General features: G+C 35.6%; 1 protein-coding gene across 6 annotated transcripts in view; it reads right to left on the bottom strand.

The window, feature by feature from the left end:
* The window catches only part of SMCHD1 (structural maintenance of chromosomes flexible hinge domain containing 1), a 168,288-nt gene that overhangs the window by 135,624 nt on the left and 11,616 nt on the right, over nt 1–21,048 (bottom strand). For 4 of the 6 annotated variants that reach the window (XR_007455432.1, XM_049620377.1, XM_049620378.1 and 1 more), the window contains exons 4-7: nt 17,485–17,567; nt 16,718–16,848; nt 3,031–3,145; nt 2,791–2,910 (exon numbers count right to left, since the gene is read on the bottom strand). Coding sequence is in view for 5 of the 6 variants with exons in the window: in XM_049620377.1 (XP_049476334.1) it covers nt 2,791–2,910; nt 3,031–3,145; nt 16,718–16,848; nt 17,485–17,567 (449 nt within the window). In the remaining variant the exon portion in view is untranslated. Of the gene's footprint in view, nt 1–2,790; nt 2,928–3,030; nt 3,146–16,717; nt 16,849–17,484; nt 17,568–17,656; nt 18,105–21,048 lie in introns of those variants that run through there. The other 2 variants (XM_049620379.1, XM_049620380.1) reach the window with 2 other exon arrangements.

Here is a 21,048-nt window from a genome sequence, read left to right as displayed (position 1 = left end):
ACATTTTAGGTTGTGGATGCGAATTCGATTTCATCAATTAGATGTAGTAGCCAAAGATTTAGAAGAGGAAAATGACTCAAAGCCCATTTCCTGAGATGTCTTGAACGTCTTCTGTTATCATGCAAGGTACTGAAAGACCAATATTCAAGTTCTGGCTTCAAGTGTTAGCACTGATACAGCACGGGTTATAGCCAGAAGGTCTGTGTTTTGATGTTGGGAACAATTGTGGCAGCAAGACCTTTCCAACACCTGGATCACAGATAAGGCAGGGTGTTTCTAAATTCCAGATCCAGTGGTGGTCCTCCAGCTACCTGATTATAGCAGATGTTACAGCATGCCTTGAAGGTCACTTCAGAGTGTCCCAATAGCTTTCTATAAGGCTCAGCCAAAAGCCCACTCCTAGCGCTTTCAAAAATCATGCAAACATCAAATTCCTTTTATTAAATCCTTTTCTGTTTGAAGAGCCTACAATGATTTATTTCCTCAATGGAGTCCAGCCTGATTCAGTGTCTCAATCTTAAGAGAAAAGTCTTGACAAATACAGATTTAAGAACTGTTAGTATTAAGTAGCATATATACTGCCTCCTAGAAAAAGCAAGACTCCTGGTTGTACATCAAGAGCCACCAACTCTGTACACATTGTAATAACTGTGTGTAAAAGTTGGAGAAGCCAAATAGTAGGCTGGAAAAGATTGTCCAGAAAAAGAAAAGGACCAAGGGCCTACCAGTAGCCATGAAACCTATGTTGGGACAAATTAAGCACAAAATCACAGGAAAAAGTGGCAGAAATGATGATCCAAGAGACATTAGTTCTATCCAAGCTTTATCATACCTATACAGTTTTAAAAATCACTTGAATTCTGAACTCCTATTTTCCACCAGTTTTAACACAGCATAATATTTCCACAAATATACTTTACAGGGCTTTGTGACGGTAACATAAGATGACAAAGATGGAATATCAGTATGTAAATATAATATGATATATAAATTGTGTAATAAATACAACAAACTTAAAAAGGGGAAAAGAGGGATGAGCAAAATGAAGAAATTTCCTAAACAGAGAATGTTAAGTTATACAGAAAATAAAGGTGGCTTGTAAGTATTAAAAAAAAAAAATCAGCCCATTAATAAAGAAAAGGTATTATTTTCACCTGTCAAATTGCCAGCATTTTACCGCCTTCCCCTCCACTCTACTTTTTAAAAATAAGGAAATTATCAGATAGGCCCTTCCACATACTGTTTTGGGGAGTATATTAGATGTGGGTTTAACCTTCTAGAAGAGCAATTTTGTAATACACACCACGAACATTTAAAAAGTTTAAATTCATTGTCATAACTATTAAGATTGTAATAGCTATATGAAGAAAAAACTGCAAAGACATTCATGGCAGTGTATTTATAATAAAATCCTTTAAATACAGTAAATGCTCAACAGAATAGTCAAATTATAACACATTCAGACAAAACACCATGAAGGTATTAAAAATGTGTGTGTACTAGGGCACCTGAGTGGTTCAGTTAGTTAAGCATCCAACTTTGGCTCAAGTCATGATCTCACAGTTCATGGGTTCGAGCCCCACGTCAGGCTCTGTGCTGACAGCTCAGAGCCTGGAGCCTGCTTCAAGTTCTGTGTCTCCCTCTCTCTCTGTCCCTCCCTTGCTCACATGCTGTCTCTCTCTCTCTCTCTCTCTCTCAAAAGTGAATGAACATTAAAAAAAATAATAAAAAGTGTGTGGTACAGCAAAATATTTTATAAAATGGAGAAATACTCAAAATGTTAAAAAAAAATGTGCGCTCAAAACTGTTATATAAAAAAAAAGTAAGTAGATGAAGGGGATTAAGAGTATACTTTCCCCTTCCAACTCAAGATGCCAATAAGGAGGTTTTATTCTTAATTCCAGTGTTATTTACAGTGTTATATTAGTTTCAATAAGTGTACTCTTGATGAGCAATGAGTAATATACGGAATTGTTGAATCACTGTATTGCACACCAAAACTAATGTACAACACTGTGTAACACTGGAATTAAAATTTAAAAATACCAAAAAAAAAAACCCCAAAAAACAAAAAAACCAAACACCCTATAGCCATATAATAAAATAAAAAAGACTAGAAATTCAACTAGATATTTTTTTCTGGAATCTGAGCACATTTTTATTTATACTCTTCTATAAATTTTTTATAACTTGTTTTAGAATAAGAAAAGACTTAAAAAGCTCAAACTTTAAAGATTTTAAAACAATTCTAAAATATTTCAAGTGGAGAAAAGTTGAATAATACAATACTATGAACTCACCACCAAGACTCAAATTCATTAATATTCTGCTCATTAAAATTAGAATATGAATGCAAATTTCTAACAAAAGTAAATCACTCATTTATTTCTCTGGAGCTCCGATTTCCTAAAAGCTTATTTCCCTATACTATAAGTGTTTTCTACTCTAAGTCTGAAACTGTTAGACAAAAAAAGATTTAAAAAATCAATCTCAGTGTAAGGGAAAAAGTTTATAATTATATGATCAATTTCCAAGGAAGTTTACTCAGCTTCATGAGACATCTTGTTGCATTGAAGATTTCCAGCCTGAGAAAGCATGTATATGGTCACTTTTGCTATTCACAAGACTAAAGCAAAAAGAAGAAAAAGTAATGGAATTTGAAAATTCCATACCTTCAGGTTTTTAAAGCAATAGCTAAGTATCTTAGCTAGAAATTGAAAAAAAAAAAGTACTTGTCTCTATCTGTCCAATTTAACAACTTTATAATTAATGAGTTAAAATGTATCATACCTTTCTGTTTCTAATATATCCACTATATATTGCCTCTTTATTTTTCTCCTTCTTCTCAAAATCTTCTTTCGAAAGCACAAGTTCATGAACATCTTGGGAATCTGCAGGTTTGCTTATCATCTGTTAAATATTAAAGACTACTTTAAAAATTCCTAAAAGTTAAACTAATTAGTAATTTAGACAGAATCAACCTCCAAGTATTTTAATCAACTGTCATTTAAAAGAAATCTTTTTACTTACTCTGGCTGATTGTCCAACAAAGAAAACAGCCTGCTTGCCCCCAACACCAAAATAGGAAATATCACTATTTAAACTGCGTGGCACTGGTACTGGACGAACATATCCTGAATGATCACTAAAATAAAACATTAATGCAGTGACTTTAAACAAGCTACTTAGATGCCAAAGGAAATTGTTAAAGCAGTTTTATTAAGTGTTAATAAAATGACCCTTAAGCTAGACAACACCCCCATTCAAGGTAAAAGAATCAGAGCCCAAAGTCAAGATAAATAGTCCAGTGGTTCTCAAAATGTATTCCCCAGACCAGCTATATCAGCATCACCTGGAAACTCAAAAAATGCACCTTCTTGGGCCCACCCTACTAAATCATAAACTCTCTTAGCAAACAAGACTAAATAAATATCTGTATCCTTATATATCCTACTGCCCCTAGAATTGTCCCTTCAAAATTGTTTACTGCTTCTAAACTTGTAAAAATAATTTCTGAATAATGAGAATTATAGCAAAAACATTTCTTATTTCCTAGTAACATGACACAAAAGAACCTCTTATGGCACCATAACAACACTCTGGAGAGTAAGCATCCCTGGGTTCTCAAAATAAAGGCTAGGTATCAAGGGACACCATTTCCCAATATGAGATACAAACAGAATTGGGGGTGAGGCTACAACCCCTATTACACTCAATGGAAAAGCTAAAGATCAGATGTGGCACAGCTAGAAAGAGAAAATACAAAGACAGCATTCAGAGAACTTACCCATAAGAAATAAAGAAAAGGAACAGAAAATATCAAAGTAGGTATAAAAGACATACCTTTCCAAAGTAGGAAACTATCTCACTACACTACAAGCATAGTTCTAGAAAGAGGAAAAAATGGAAAAGGCTACAAATAATGTCTGACAAAAGCTGGGGAGTCAGGAAATGGGAAGCAGTTGCGAAAAGACACAAATTTTCAGCTATAAGAAAAATAAGGTCTGAGGATCTAATCATTAACACTACTGTATGTATAACTGAAATGTGCTAAGAGAATAAAATTTAAAAATCCTCTTCTCTGCCTTTCAATTGAGGTTTTAGACCAATTACATTACTGTGACTATTGGTATGTTTTGATTTAAACTTAACTGTCTTTTTTTTTTTTAATTTTCTTTTCTTCTGCGTTAAGAGGGAAAAAAAAGATGTAAGGTGATGAATGTGTGAATTAAACAGAGGGAAGGACTCCTGTTTAAAGGAAAATAACGAGGGCACCTGGGTGGCTTAGTCGGTTAAGCACCTGACTCTTGGTCCTGATCTCACAGTTCATGTGATCGAGCCCCATGTTGGGTTCTGTGCTGAAAGCACGGAGCCTGCTTAGGATTTTCTCCCTCCCTCCCACTCTGCTCCTTCCCCGCTCATGCGTGTTCTCTCTCTCTCAAAATAAATAAACTTAAAAAATAAAAATAAAGGAAAATAAAAAGAATACAATTCAATATTTAATATATATCAACAGAAGCTTTGTAAAAACAAAACATCAAGACAGTAAATGGCATGGGGGTACCTGGCTCAGTTGGTTAAGCATCCAACTTCAGGTAATGAATTCAGGTAATGAATTTAAGCCCTGTGCTGGGCTCTGTGCTGACAGCTCAGAACTGGGAGCCTGCTTTGGATTCTGTGTCACCCTCTCTCTCTGTCCCTCCCCTGCTCACACTCTGTCTCTTTCTCTCAAAATAATTAATACTAAATAAATTTTAAGACAGTAAATGGCACAGGTATTACTGCTGTGGTATGCTAATACTGTATGTAAGTAGTATATTATTACTTGATATAGACTGTGACAAATTGAACATACATACTTTGAATGCTAACATTATCAATACAACAAGGGTAGCAAATAATAAGCCAACAAAGGAAATAAAAGACTCATTTTAAAATACACACAAAATACTCATTTTAAAATAAGGCAGAAGAAAAAAGAAAAACAGGAACAACAACAAAAAAAAACATAATGAAGAAAACAAATAACAAAGACCGCAGAGTTTAAATCAAAACATCCCAATAATCACAGTAATGTAACTGGTCTGAAACCTCAATTCAAAGGCAGCGATTGTGTAATTTTAAGACACAACTATATTCTACCTTAAGGAAACTATTTTTTTTCTAGAAACTCTCTAAATATAAAGTGACAATAGGTTAAAAAGTTGGAAAAAAAGTTACCATCAACACAAATGTAAAAGCTGGAGTAGCTGCAGTAACATCAAAGCAAGCTGATAAGGAGTATCACCAGGAAATGATCAAAAAAAAAAAAAAAACAAAAAACAAAAAGCAAGAACAATGAAACAAATACATAGATAAATAGGTCTTCATTCTCCTCTTGAGTTTTTAAATTATATTAGTCTGATGAAATCAAAATAACACCGTTTGATATGGTTCTCAATGTACATGGAGGTAAAACTTAAGAAAACTCAATTATAAATGAGAGACAGTGAGGGGACCTAAATAATTTGCTAAAATTTCTAAAATTCACTTTAAGTGGTAAAATATCCTTACTAGTACAATGTAATGTTATGTATGTATACAGTATTCCTCAGAACCACTAAAAAATAAAACCAAAAATATAGTCAAAATCACTTTATAAAAATAGCAAAATACAGAAAAGTATGTTGAGCAACCCATAAAAAGGCCAGAAAAATGAAAAATAAAAGGAATAGAGAAGCTATACAAGACATACTTAAGTCCTGACATATATATCAAGAACTATAGTAAATGTGACAATACAAATACACTAAATAAAATGAATAAAAAAGTGACCCAAGTATAAATTGTCTACAAGAATTTCCAATATAATGATACAGGTAGGTTAAAAGAAAATGGATAAGAAAAGACATACCAACCAGGAAAACATGAATGAAAAGAAAGCTAAAGAATATCACATAAAGTATACTTCAGAGCAAGAAAATTATCAAGGACAGAGTAGCATTACAGAATAATAAAAGGATCCACTTACCAAGAATGCATAACAATTCTCTAACTGCGTATACATAAACTAACACAAGTTCAAAATACATAAAGCAGAAATTAAGAAGTGAAAAAAGAAACACACCTGTAAATAAGTGGGGGACTTCAAAATTCCAGCAAGGATATAAAAGAATATACCAGCAAGGATATAAAACCATCAAGGATATAAAAGAACTAAACAATATCGACGAATGGAATCAAATTGACATTTACAGAACACGCCTCCCAACAACAGCAGAATATATATTCTTTTCAAGGACACAGAAAATTCCCCCAAATACATCATATTCTGGAGCACAAAACAAATCTCAACAACAAATTTAAATAGAGTGTATAGAGAATATTTCCTCTGACTATAATAAAACCAAACTAGACATCAACATAAAGAGGAAAATATGTTAAGAACACGTAGAAATTGAACAACACATTCCTCAATCTATGGATCAAAGAGCAAATTACAAAGGAAATAAAAAATACACCAAACTGTAGGACAATGAATATGCACCATTATCAAAACTTGTGGGATGTAGTGAAAATAGTTCTTAAAGATTTGTAGCACAAAATCATCATCTTAGAAAAATCTCAAATCAATCATCTAAGATTCCACACCTCAAGATACTACACCAAAAAAGAAAAAAAAAAAAAAGGACATTAAGAGCAGAAATCAAAGAATTTGAAAAGAGAAAAAAATTTTTTAATTTATCAAAGCATACATTATTTCTTTGAAAACATTACCAGTAAATATACACTACTAAACTTGAAAATGTAATGAAATGGACTAATTCCTAGTAAAATATAACTTACCAAAACTAAGTCAGTAATTGCCTAAATATTCTTATAACTATATTTAAAAAATCAAAGCAATAGTAAAAAATTCCTCCCACCAAAACAGACTCAAATGGCTTCATATGTGAGTTTCAAAACCCAAACTTTCAAAAGAAAAAAAAAACCCTCAAACTTACATAAGTGATGGAAGTATAAATAAATACAATCACTCTGGAAAACAATTTACTACCTTGTACATTGGAACTTTTATCTTTTAACCCACAAATTCCCTTCTAGGTATCTAAGAACTTACGTAGATTTGGACTAGCAAATACATATGTAACATTATACACACACATAAACACTTATAAGTAAGATAGTAATGCTTATAATGCCAAATGTGGCATGGGGAGCCAAATGCCCACTGACTGGAGACTGGATAAATACAGTGCAATTTTAAGTATGCACAAAAGAATATTATATGGTTATGAAAAAGAAAAAACTACAGACCCACACAAAGACGAAATCTTAGTAACCTAATATTAAGTGAAAATACAAGTCCCTTATAGAACAACATATCATATGACTATCCTTTTTCACAGCATCAAAAAACAAGCAAAGTTAGATTTTTTTTAATATAAGGAAATAAGGGGGCACCTGCATGGCTCAGTTGGTTAAGCATCCCGAATCTCAGTATCGACTCAGGTCATGAGCTCACAGTTTGATTTGTGAGATCAAGCCCTGTGTTGCACACAGCAAAGCCTCCCCTGCTGGGGATTCTCTTTCCCTCTCTCTCTCTCTCTCTCTCTCTCTCTATCTGTCCCTCCCCTCCCCTCTCTCAAAATAAACAAACATTTAAAAACAAAAATAAGGAGGAGCGCCTGGGTGGCTCAGGCCTGGGTGGCTCAGGCCTGGGTGGCTATGTGCTGACAACTCAGAGTTGGAGCCTACCTCAGATTCTGTGTCTCCCTCTCTCTCTGCCCCTCCCCTACTCACGCTCTGTCTCTCAAAAATAAACATTAAAAAAATTTTGTTTTTAATAAAAAATAAAATATTTTGTTCAAATAAGGAAATAAGAAAAACAATTCAAGATAGTTAACTGTGATGGAGAGGAAAAAAAACAGAACAAGGGAGGAACACACAGATGTAAGTTACAGAAACTGTGCTACTTACTGGTTTGGGTGGTAAATTCTGGTTATTCGGCTTATTAAATTTTTCAATAAACCTTAAAAATACAATGCCTGAATTGATAAATTGTTATAAACCAAAAACTGTAATTAATTAAATTCTATGAACCTAATGTATTAAAAAAAAAAAAAGTAGGGGCACCTGGGTGGCTCAGCCAGTTAAGCAACTGACTCTTGATACTGGCTCAGCTCATGATTCCAAGGTTGTGAGATCGAGCTGCCCCCCCACCCACCCCTACAAAGTAAATGGTTTCTAAGACTTTAATTATTATGGCAATGCTTCTAGGAAACAACCTGAAAATACCCCCCAATATTATCTTAAAAACATATACGGGAAATACACAAAAGTTTAGAGAGAGATGGGCTCAGAGATTAAACACACACATACTTAGACTGATTCAAAACTAAGAATTCTAGTCACTGACAGTGAATGGACATAATCACCAGGAATTAAGTCTACTTTTCAACCCAAACCATCTATGCAAATCTAACCTAGGCAAAAACCCTATCATAGCAAATAAGGTTAAGAACACAAATGTCTAGGTTTCAGACTTGTGTAAATAAGTCCAGAAAATTTCCTTTATCTACACTCAAGGGTTATATAAACATCCCTTCATGAAGGTAAGTACAAGAGAAAGATAATCTAAGACCCTACAAAAATTTTTGCATCACAGAAGCACTCCTCTAGAGAATTTAGAAAGATCCCTCAGGAATAACATAATCCAAAAGAATTTCAAAAAACATTCATATTCTTGATACAATGTAAAAGGACACTGTATCTTTTTGATATATTAGTACTGTATAAAAGAGAGAAAAAATATGCAAGAAAAGAAATCACAGAAGATGTTGAAAGTAAGAAAAAGGAACAAGAGAGAGAATAAAATTAGTAAAAGAAACTAAAATATAAGTGGTTGCCAGGAAATAGGGTAGAGTGACTACATATGTATATTTATATCTACCTTGAACCTATCAAAGGGAATAACCCCACAATAAAGAAAGCTTTACCTCCAATAAAACTGACAAATGGCCACAGATCCTTATTAGAGTTTCTGGAATAATCTATGCAACACAATGAAACTAACCCAATTAAAGTAGGATGCCTAAATGTTCCATAATCATTCTCTGAATTCAAGTAACACCAATACCAGAAAGTAAAAGTTCATCCAAATTTGCAGAAAAGTATTGAAGACGAACTTTTTCTTTAGCAAAATTAGGGAAAATCCTGTTGAGGGTCCATTTCTACAACCTAAAAAAAAATGGCATGGGAAATAAGCTATGTGGCATACTATTTTTATTAAAAAAAAAAAAAAGGCTACCTAAGTTGAGGACCTTTCAATGGCTGAGCAGGAGGTAGCACACATCTGGATTATGACCACACAGCAATTATGTTCTAGGTATCTAATTGAACTTCTTTTAAAAAAAAATTTTTTTAATGTTTTTTATGAGAGAGAGCATATGCACTAGCGGGGGAGGGGCAGAGAGAGATGGAGCACCAGCAGGAGCAGGGCAGAGAGAGACAAAGACAGAGAATCCAAAGTGGGCTCTGCACTGATAGAGAGTCCTGTGAGAGGCTTGAACTCAAGAACCGTGAGATCATGACCTGAGCCAAAGTCAGGTGCTTAACCAACTGAGCCATGCAAGCACCCCTCTTTTGTTTTTTTAAACGTTTGTTTATTTTTGAGAGAAAGAGCGCGAGCAGGGGAGGGGCAGGGAGAGAAGAAGACACAGAATCTGAAGCAGGCTCCAGGCTCTGAGCTGTCGGCACAGAGCACGATGCAGGGCTCAAACTCACAAACTGCGAGATCATGACCTGAGCTGAAGCCGACACTCGACCAACGGAGTCACCTAGGCACCCCGAATTTAACTTCTAAGGCAATGATTATAATAATGCCTGAGTGATGAGCCAATTTTCTAGGTTCATGTAATGTTCTACATGTTATTAGAGGTTTGAATTACACAGGTGAATGCATTTGTCAAAAGTCGGTTAACAGAGTGAGCACTTCCATAATGGTAGAGTAAGGACCTATGAAAACTCACTCATTGATAAAAGCAACAGAACATCTGCAAACATTGTCAAAAATCAACATTTTCAGAATAAGTATTAACCAAAGGCTTGAACAATCCAAGGAGTGTTTATTCAAGACACACAGTTGAATCTCAGAACAGTGAGCTCTGTGATGTTTTAACATGCCCAATCCCACTTCCCGCCTCATCAGCTCCACAGAAGCCTTGAAAACTGATAGCCTTACAATCACAGTGAAAACCAGCTACCCAGGAGTCACTGGAGCAAGTTTGGAGTTCCCCTAAAGCCCCTTTCCCATAGAACTGCCATTATTAGATTTGTCTGACAGTTCCCAAGGAACCTCCACTCATAGGGTTTGCCTTTATTTGACCCAACTCAGAACCTGCTCACTGTGAACCACTTTTCCCTCAGTCATTTGTCAAAAACTTATCAATGGTAATTATTTATGATCACAGCTGAGGAACGCAATGAAAACAACTGGGAGGAAATAAGAACCTGGCCAAAAACTGACAAAGAAAAGCTGGAGAATGAGAGATCCATAGTGGGTTTTAAAAGCTGCAACATATTCATGAGAATAGAGAAGAAGGGCATACTCATATGCAGGGCTAGCCACATGCTCAAGAAAGCCCTAAGCTTTCATTTCTGGCTGACTTTGAGGTTCTGTGCAAGCAAGAAGTAAAGACTAAGGCAGAGTTTTAAACTTCCTACCAGAGCATTAAAGACATACTCCAATATGCAAACAGAGCGCACTGGCAAAAGCTCGGAAGACTTGATGGTTCCAGACATTTAAGGAAATGTCCAATCACTAGCTAGCAACACAAGATAAAGAATACAGACTTTACAGAATTAGTTTAGAGGGGAAACTATAAAAATAACAAAAAAACCAGAAGCAACAAACAAGCCCTGGGGAGAAGGATCAATCTAATTTCCAGAGTTGCAACACTATATTATTTAAAATGTCTTATTCTCAACAAAAAATTGTAAACTGGGGCGCCTGGGTGGCTCAGTAGGTTGGGTGGCCAACTTTGGTTCAGATCGTGATCTCACAGTTCCTGAGTTCGAGCCCCGCATTGGGCTCTGTGTTGACAGCTCAGAGCCTGGAACCTGCTTTGGATTCTGTGCCTCCCCCTCTCTCTGTTCCTCCTCTACAGACACACACACACACTCTCTCTCTCTCTCTCTCTTGCTCAAAAATGATAAACATTAAAAATAGTTTTAAAAAAAGAAAAAAATTATAAGCCATGCCAAATTAAAGTATAGTCCACACACAGGAAAAATAGCAGTAAGAAGAAACTGTCTCAGAGAAAGCCCAGACACTAGACTTACTAGACAAAGATTTAAATCAGCTATTTTATTTTTTAAATACTTATTTATTTTGGGGGCAGGGCAGAAAGGGAGAAAGAGAATCCCAAGCAGGCTCCACGTTGTCAGCAAAGAACCGGATGTGGGGCTTGATCTCACGAACCATGAGACCATGACCTGAGCCAAAACCAAGAGTAGGATGCTTAACCAACTGAGCCACCCAGGAGCCCTTAAATCAGCTATTTTAAAGTGCATTACATGAACAGAAATCATGAAGTAAATAGTGAAGTATGAGCACAGTGTTTCACCAAATAAACAACAGAGGCAGAAATTATTTTTTTAAAAAAGAACCAAATAAAAGTTCTGCAATTTAAAAAAATTCAGTTAAGTGGCTCACTAGCAGATCTGAGTTGGCAGAACAAAGAATCAGTGAACTTAAAGGCAGGTCAACTGAGTGTACTTAGTCTGAGGAACAAAAAGAAAAAAGAATAAAGAAAAATGAACACAATCTCAGAAACCTATAGGACACCATCAAGCATATCAATATATGGATAATAAGAGCCACAGAGGAGAAAGATTTGAAGAAATAATGGCCAAATACTTCCACAAATGTGATGAAAAACATTAATCTACAAATCTAAGAAGTTCAAACACCAAGTAGAAGGAACTCAAAAGACCCAAACCTAGACACATCAGTATCAAACTATTAAAAGCCAGAAAAAAAAAAATCTTGAAAGCAGACAGAAGAGATTAGTCACACACAAGGGATATGCAATAAGATTAACAGCTGATTCTTCATCAGAAACTATGGAACCAAAGGCAGTAGGCAAACATGTTCAAAGCATTAAAAGAAAAAACTCAACTTTCAAAAATAAAGGAAAGGTTAAGACAGTCCCGGATAAACAAAAACTGAGGGAATTTGTTGCTAGTAGATCTGCCCAAAATAGTTACTAAAGATGATGCTTTTTACATCCTTTCTGATTTTTCCCCCTTCTGATTTAAAAGATAACTGCATAAAGCAGTAACTATAAAACTATGTTGATGCAACTATGATGTATAAAGATGTCACTTATATAAAAATAACACAAAGGAGTAGGAGGAGAATAAAGCCATATAGAGGCAAATTCTTTGTATATTCCAGACAGTAAATTGCTATTAATCCAAACTGGATTGTAAGATGTTAATTGTAATCCCTACAAAAACAACTAAAAATTAGACTAACAACTACTGAAAGCACATTAACGACTGCTAAGAGTGAGGGAGATGGTGAGGGGACACACAAGTGACCACCATGAGTAAAGGTTTCTTTTCTTTTGGAGTGATGAAAACGTTCTGGAATTAGTGGATGATGCACAACTTTGTGACTATACTCAAAACTACTAAATTGTACACTTTAATATGGTGAATTTTATGGTATGTAAATTACAGAACCATAAAAAATAAAGAAATCCAATGAAAAGCTTCAGACAGATGTGAGCATTTCACTGCATATAAATTTTACCTCAAAAGAAACGGACTCTAGTAATGGTATCAATGCTTTAAGCATTAGGAAAAAGTTTACAGATATCTGTAATTTATTTTGAATTAAATTTTAAAACCTGAACTGAAGATCGGTAGGATAGACTAGTGGGAAAGCAACAGTCAATGGTAGAAAATAGGTATGAGACGGGCACTGAGGAGGACATTTGTTGGGATAAGCAGTGGGTGTTGTATGGAAGCCAATTTGACAATAAATTATATTTAAAAAAAAAAAAAAAAAGAATGTAGGTATGAATATCTGGGTTATCACTGTAGAATTTCAACTTTTCTGTATGACAATGTTCATAAACTGCTGAGGAAAAGAATAGTGCTGAAGAAACACTCAGATCCAGGTTGTTGTTTTTTTGTTTTTTTTTTAATGTTTATTTATTTTTGAGACAGAGAGAGACAGAGCATGAATGGGGGAGGGGCAGAGAGAGAGGGAGACACAGAATCGGAAGCAGGCTCCAGGCTCTGAGCCATCAGCCCAGAGCCTGACGCGGGGTTCAAACTCACGGACCATGAGATCGTGACCTGAGCTGAAGTCGGACGCTCAACCGACTGAGCCACCCAGGCACCCCCAGATCCAGGTTTTGAACCTTTCTACAACTAGCCTGAACTCCACAAAAAACTAGTATTGTTAAAGACATATATGTGACAAATTATTGTAGAGTAAAGGAGAACATAGAGACATAACAAAGGGGAAAAACTTGAATATGAACATTATATACTTTGAATCAATGATAAATTTCTTGGGTGTGATAATGGTATTATCATTATGAGAATATCCCTGTGAAAGAGATACTTGCTGCAGTATTTAGTAGTGAAATTTCATAAAGAATCTAATTTTTAAAATGATTTAGGAAGGGAATGTGAGTATGCATATAGACAGAAGATAACAAATGTGACAAAGTGTTATTTAGCAAATAAATCTAGGTGAAAGATACGTGCATGCTAATACTGCTCTTTCAACCTGTTAGCTTTAACTTTTTCAAAATAAAAAGGGTGGGTGGAAGAGGAGTACCAAGGTTGAGCAGGAGTTATAAAGAATTTTGGCAAGTAACAACTCTCACCTCATCTCCCTCTATTCTCCCCTCCATATACTGTGGTCTAACCACACTTGTCTCCTTGCTCTGTCCCAATCAAAACAAGCTGATAATACTTTCAAGGTCTTTGTCTTTGCTGGTATTCTTTCTACTTGGAATATTCTTCCCCCAGATCTTCACTTGGCTATTTTCTTTTAATCATTCAAGTCTCAACCAATGTAATCTCAAAGAGGCCCTCTTATCTAATGATTTTAATTTAAGAGATGCCCATCAGGCTCTAACACATCACCTGATTTTTTTTTTTTTTTTTAACGTTTATTTTTGAGACAGAGAGAGACAGAGCATGAACGGGGGAGGGTCAGAGAGAGGGAGACACAGAATCTGAAACAGGCTCCAGGCTCTGAGCTGACAGCACAGAGCCCGACGCGGGGCTCGAACTCACGGACCATGAAATCATGACCTGAGCTGAAGTCGGCCGCTTAACCGACTGAGCCACCCAGGCGCCCCTGATTTTTTTTTTTTTTAATGTTTATTCATTTATTTTGACAGAGAGCAAGAGTGAACGAGGGAGAAACAGAGAGAGAATGAGAGAGAGAATCCCAAACAGGTTCTATGCTCAGCCTGGAGCCCAATGAGGCATTCTATCCCACGAACCGAACCGTAACATCATGACCTGAGCTGAAGTCAAGAGTTGGATGCTTAACGGACTAAGCCACCCAGGCGCCTCTCTCCCCACCAATATTTTCTTAACAGCAATAATCCATGACTGGAATGCTTATAAATTTTTTGTGTGTTTTACTTCTGTTTTTCTCTCTACAACATAACCTACAGGCCAAGAGAGTCAGTTGTTTTATATTTTAGGCTGTCCTTCCTTGTCTTTCATAGCCTGTGTCCTATGACATCCACTCTTGTATCCAGTAAAAACTAAACTGGAAATAGTAAAGCAACTGATAATCTTCTTCTACAGGAGAAGCTAGGGGAATAAGCTTTGTTAACATCTGATGTTAACAAAAATCAGAGTGGGTGGGTCAAGGGACCGATATTAGACTCAAAGACTATGAGTATATAGTAGCTACAACAACTGATTGTTTAGTGATACCTAAAATGCTAGGACCAAAACCAGCAACAGTTAGCTTTCTACCAAAAAATAAAATGTCTTGGGGTGCCTGGGTGGTTCAGTTGGTTGAGTGTGTCCGGCTCCTGATTTCAGCTCAGGTCATGATCTCATGACTTGTGAGATCGAGCCCCATGTCAGGCTCCACACTGAGCATGAAGGCTGCCTGGGATTCTCTCTCTCCCTCTCCACTACTCGCACTCTCTCAAAATAAATAAATGACTGTTAAAAATTTTAAATTTCCCTAACATTTGACTTAAGTTTAAAAGTTTACATTGTGCTAAGACCTAGAGAAAAATGAGAGTCCATGTTCCATGAATCCAGGTAAAATTTAATCTAACACTATAGTTTCTACTCTTCCATTTGATTTAAATGACATTTTTCTACCTTTTTTGCCCAATCTACTATTTGTCCTCCTTTCCCTTATACCTAATATTTCTATTGCATGCTAAATTCTATCCTTACATTATAAAAGACAATGGTCTTTGCCTTCTCTGTGGATACTTTATAAATCCTTGAAATGACATGTACTCATGAATATAATGAAAAAGAATGGTTGTAGAAAAGTCTGAGGGTAACAATGAGAAAGTAGTAACTAAAATGATAGCTTATAGAGCTTGTATTTACTCATTGCTTACCATAAACCAAGCTCTATTCTAAGGATTTTACAGTGTACTAACTCACTTGGTTTTCACAAAACCTCATGAGGTTTTATCCACATTTTACACAGATGTAAACTGAAACCCAAAGAAGTAAAATACCTTGACCAATGTCCTGCAACTATTAAGGCTAGATTCAAACCAAGCCAAATGATTTCTGAGACTGTCTTCACTATATGGCCTCTAACCATGACACTGTAAGTATGTACAAATTTGATAAAAATTGTGGGTGCTGAAATTTCAGAAACAAGAAGGCAAATATGCGAACTATATTAATTTTTAACAATATTAAGATTAATCCCTAAATTTGACTGATTCTCCTTGACATGACAAAAAGAAAAAAATAGGACACGAACAAACATTACTTAAAAATAATAATAACAACAACAACAGATTCTTCCCAAGTGTGCTACCTGAAGTACACAACATAGCTGAAAATACCAAAAGACTTGTGGGTCACAGTTCTTACTAGAATTCAGCTAATATCCCAAAGACCTATCTTTATAACCCTGACAACTTCTAGTATATTTTGTTTCCCCTGTAACATTCTCATTCAGGATATTTTCTATAAGCATATTCTGATACAAAACTCTTGACTAGACACTATTCACTAACAGCTGTGAATGTTTTATTAAGCAGAGACCTGTCAAGTAGAGCAATGGTGAACTCAACAGAACTAAATGTGGTTCATTAGACACTCTGTAAGTCACACTGGGTGATTTCTAAAGCCTAGTTTAAAACCATCCTACTGCTCTAGAGACCACAAAGCTCTCATCAAACTTTAGTAAGGAAAGGGTGAAAGGTCCAAAGTACTTAATATATCATAATAGCTTCTACGTATCTTAGGAAATGCAAAAATATTTCTTCAGTGGAAGGGCAAAATATTATGTAATTTTGACTATTTCTAAGTACTGATAATAAAAACTCAATAATATAAAAATCTTAAGTATATATGCTGACAATATATATGCTGATAATGTCAAAACCTCCAATGTACCACATTTAACTAAAGACATATTAGAGTTCCCATCCTTATTAAAATTCCCAGCTCCCCATCAAAAAAGTGAGTAAGGTTTTCTAACCTTTCAAAGTCACCTTGCCTTGTAAATTTTGACAACCTATACACGGCCCAGTTGTTAAGCTGTTTAGAGGTCATTCCTCTTCCATTATCTATTACTGCAACGGCAGGTTTTCCTTGTGTTTCATCAAAAAGCTATGAAATAAGTTCACAAAGACAGGAAAAGTCAAATCAATATTAAAAATATAAAAAGTTAAACATTAAAGAAGTAATTCAATGGGCTCACTCACACATTGCTGGTGGAAGTGTAAATGTATTACAACTTTCTAAAAGGTACTTCAGCTATATAAGTCAAAGGCCTTAGAATTCTTCATGTTCTTTAATCCAGAAATTCCATACCTCAGAATTTAGCTTAAGGAACTAATTAGATACATGTACAAAGACCTATCAATCATGCCAGCATTCCTCACAATGGCAAAAATACAGAAAAAAATCTAAATGTTCAACAATAGTAGATTACATAATTTATCATATAACCAATAAATGAAACTACAACATTATACCGCAGAATATTCATATGACAAATGTCTACAACATACTGTCAAAGGAAAGTAGAAGATCACAAAAAACAAAATGTAGGCTATGATCACACATACATATATACATATATGCATAGAAAAAAGGGCACATAAAAAATTTTAACAATGAAGGGACATCAAATAATTATTTCTACTTTTAGTTTTTGACCTTATTTTCTAATTTTTCTACAATGAACTTACGGTACTTCTATAAAAGGAAAAGTAAAATTTCTTTATAGTATTATTTTCTTACCAATTTGATCTGTATTCTTCTAATACCAGTGTTTCGAGAAGTAGCAGACAATGAATTGTCAATTAATTCGGCAAGAGCAAATGCTGGAAGAGAATGAGAAGACATCACTGCTTAACTTTTCCCTCCCAAATACTTCATTTAAAAGTACAAAGTAAAAGAAACTCTGAAGTACCTTAAGCCATCACTTTTATTTTCCAAAGAGCTAGAATTAAAGTATTATCCTGATCCTAATGATATAATACATAATAAAGGCATCATCACCAATCACCACCGCATAAAAAAGCAGTCATCAACCAGTACTTGTAAGGCACTAAACGGCATGAGTCAGCCAGCCATGATTCCTGGCTTCAAGGAGTTTATAATCTAAAGACAGACATACAGACATAGAAGACAAACAGAAGACCATAACCATAAAATCAAATACTAGTTCGTGGTATGTAATACATCATGCACAAGTCAAAAGTAAACACATTTAGAGATGAAGGGGCAAATCTAAAGCAACTATAAAAGTGTCTATTAAGAACTAATTTAGATATGGAAATCTTGTAACTAACAGCAACTTGTCAAATGGCAGAACATGTCTGTTTAACAGAGAACTGCTAATTATTTCCTACAACAACCAAGCTGATATTCAACTTCTTAATGGCTCACTATTATCACCTAATATTCTCTTTTCTTCAAGGTCACTACTAAAACTATTTTCCACTTTTATTTCCTTAATTAAAAAGGGCAACATACCAAATTTATGTCTCTTACTTTCCCTGAAGCATAACCCAACACTATAAATTAATCCACAGAGTAGCACCCCAGCAAGCATTCCAAAGTCTAAACACTTACAGAATGGCTATGTTTATAAACTACAAAGAAGTTACCACAAATTCGATTACATAAAAGGATCTGGCCAATGGTAATGTCTAGAAAATGGAGGAGGAACATTGTAAGAAATGGGAGGAAAAGAAAGAATTAAGAGAAATTTGGAGGGAAGAATTTGTATCCGCAGAAATATGAATGAACAAAAGAAAAAAATTCAAGATGGTTTTGGGTTTTGAGTCTTTGCTCTAGATCTAGACTTGATAAATGGTCATATTTACCAGTAAGGAAAAATTTAGAGGGGAAGGAAAACAATCATTCCGTTTTAGCTGCAATGCGCCACCACTACTACATCAAACTCAATGAGTATAGGTGGCCCATAGGGAGCTAGAACAGATACTTGAGAGAATAAAAACAGCCAGAGGTAAGGATTTTTGCTTCACTGACAGAACAGTCAAGGCTTGGATCACTTCATTAAGAGAAAAGTATAAACAAAGAGCAGCATGACTTGAAGAAATATCCACTATATGGTCAAGGATAATAAGAAGCACCACCAAAGGCCAATGAAACAAAAGGAGGGAAAGACCTAGGAATGTAAAGTCACAGTAATCAAAGCAAGAACTTAAACAGGGAGACTTTCTTTTTCTTTTTTTTTCTTTTTTTTTTTTCAACTTTTTTTTTTTTTTTTTTTTTGGGACAGAGAGAGACAGAACATGAACGGGGGAGGGGCAGAAAGAGAGGGAGACACAGAATCGGAAACAGGCTCCAGGCTCTGAGCCATCAGCCCAGAGCCTGATACCGGGCTCAAACTCACAGACCGCGAGATCGTGACCTGGCTGAAGTCGGACGCCCAACCGACTGCGCCACCCAGGCGCCCCGAGACTTTCTTTTTCATATGACAGCAGGAATGATGACTAGCACAACTAATCTGGAAGGCACTTAAATTTATATCAAATCTTGAAAATGAACTACCTATTCACTCTATAATTATATATTTAGAAATCTATCTCCAGAGAAAGAATTACAAGTTCATTCAATATGCAAGTAAACACTTACTATTTTCAGCCATTATTCTAGGGATAGAACAAAACAGACAAGAGTCCTAATCTTGTGGAGTTAACATTCTAATTAAAAGATGGAAGAATCAGGGCGCCTGAGTGGCTCATTTGGTTAAGCATCTGACTTCAGCTCAGGTCATGATCTCACTCCTGGTGAATTCAAGCCCCACATTAGGCTCTGTGCTGACACCTCAGAGCCTGAAGCCTGTTTTGGATTCTGTCTTCCTGTCTCTCTGCCCCTCCCCTGCTCACCCTCTCTGTCTCAAAAATAAACAAACATTAAATTTTTTTTTTTAAAAGATGGAAAATGATGAGAGAGATGGAAAATGTAATATAATCATAATCATCTTAGAAAGTTGTATACGTGATGGAGAAAAGAAAGAGCAAAGAGACTAACAGTTAAGGTACAAAGGAAACACAGTTGCAATCTTAAGCAGGTTAATTTTTGTTAAGAAGGTAATAAACAAAACTTCAAAGAGGTGAGGCAATGAGAAAGGGCCTATCTGGACAAAGAGTATTACAAGCAGAAGGCCCTAAGCTAAGTATAGAGCTGGAACTGGGGTAAAATGAACAAGCAAAAAGAAGAGTTGAGACAAAGGCAGAGAACTCACAAAGCAGAGCTACAAAGGTCATATAGATGATTAAAAAGACTTCGGCTTTTATTCTCAGTGAAATGGGGAACCATCAGTGTTTTCAGCAGAAGAGTAACACAATCTGACTTCTCAAACCTTACATGGACAGGCATGAAAAGATAGAGATGAATTAAGAGTTCACTATATAATCTAGGTGATGATTCCTCGAGATCAGGTTTAAAGAAACAAACTGTCATTTCTAGATACACACTGAGGATAGCGCCAACAGAACTTTCTGACAGACTGAATGAAAGATCAATTTGATTTTTGGCCTAAGCAACTAAAAAAACAGCAATAATCAATTTGGATGGGAAAATTATGTGTAGTTAGGATTCATTGATCAGATCAGGGCTCCCATCTTAGGTTTTCTAGTGGAGATAACATATGGGCAGCTGCACAGACAAAACTGGGATTCAGGAGAGAAGTCTGACATTATTATCAATATTTAACTAAAAACTACCATTTCTATCACCTCCATTTAGGAGTCACTGCCATAAAGACGGTATTTAGAACACTGACATTGGATAGGATGACTAAATAAGATAAGGAACCAAGGAACTAAGCCCTGAGGCACTTCAAGATTAAGAAGGTTGAGGAGGGAGGTCAATTATATCTCAATTAAAGAAAAAAAGAAAAAGAAGAAAAAAAGAAGATGGAGAGAGAAGACTACAGAGAAGACAGTGAGGTAGAAACAAAATAGAGTATGGTTTCTCAAAAGTTAAGTGAAGATTATTTTACCAAGGAGGAAAAAGTGACAAACTGTCAATGCCTTGAGTAAAATGGGAACTGAAAACTGATCATTGGATTTAGTCACTGGAGACTTTCAAAGTGTAACTACAGGGGCAACTGGGTGGCTCAGTCAGTTGAGCATATAACTCCTAATTTCAGCTCAGGCCATGGCCCCAGGGTTGTGGGATCAAACTCCCTGTTGGGCTCCTCACTGAGCATGGAGCCTGCTTAAGATACTCTCTACCACTCTGGTAGAGAGTACTCTGGCTCGCACTCTCTTTAAAAAAAAAAAAAAAAATACAAGAGAGTGAAAAGGAGAGAATGGGAAGAGGAGC

Source organism: Panthera uncia, assembly GCF_023721935.1.
Source record: "Panthera uncia isolate 11264 chromosome D3 unlocalized genomic scaffold, Puncia_PCG_1.0 HiC_scaffold_8, whole genome shotgun sequence".
In the NCBI taxonomy this organism is placed as follows: domain Eukaryota; kingdom Metazoa; phylum Chordata; class Mammalia; order Carnivora; family Felidae; genus Panthera; species Panthera uncia.
The sequence above is the reverse complement of the archived record's forward strand: the minus strand, read 5'-3'. Positions and strand labels throughout refer to the sequence as shown.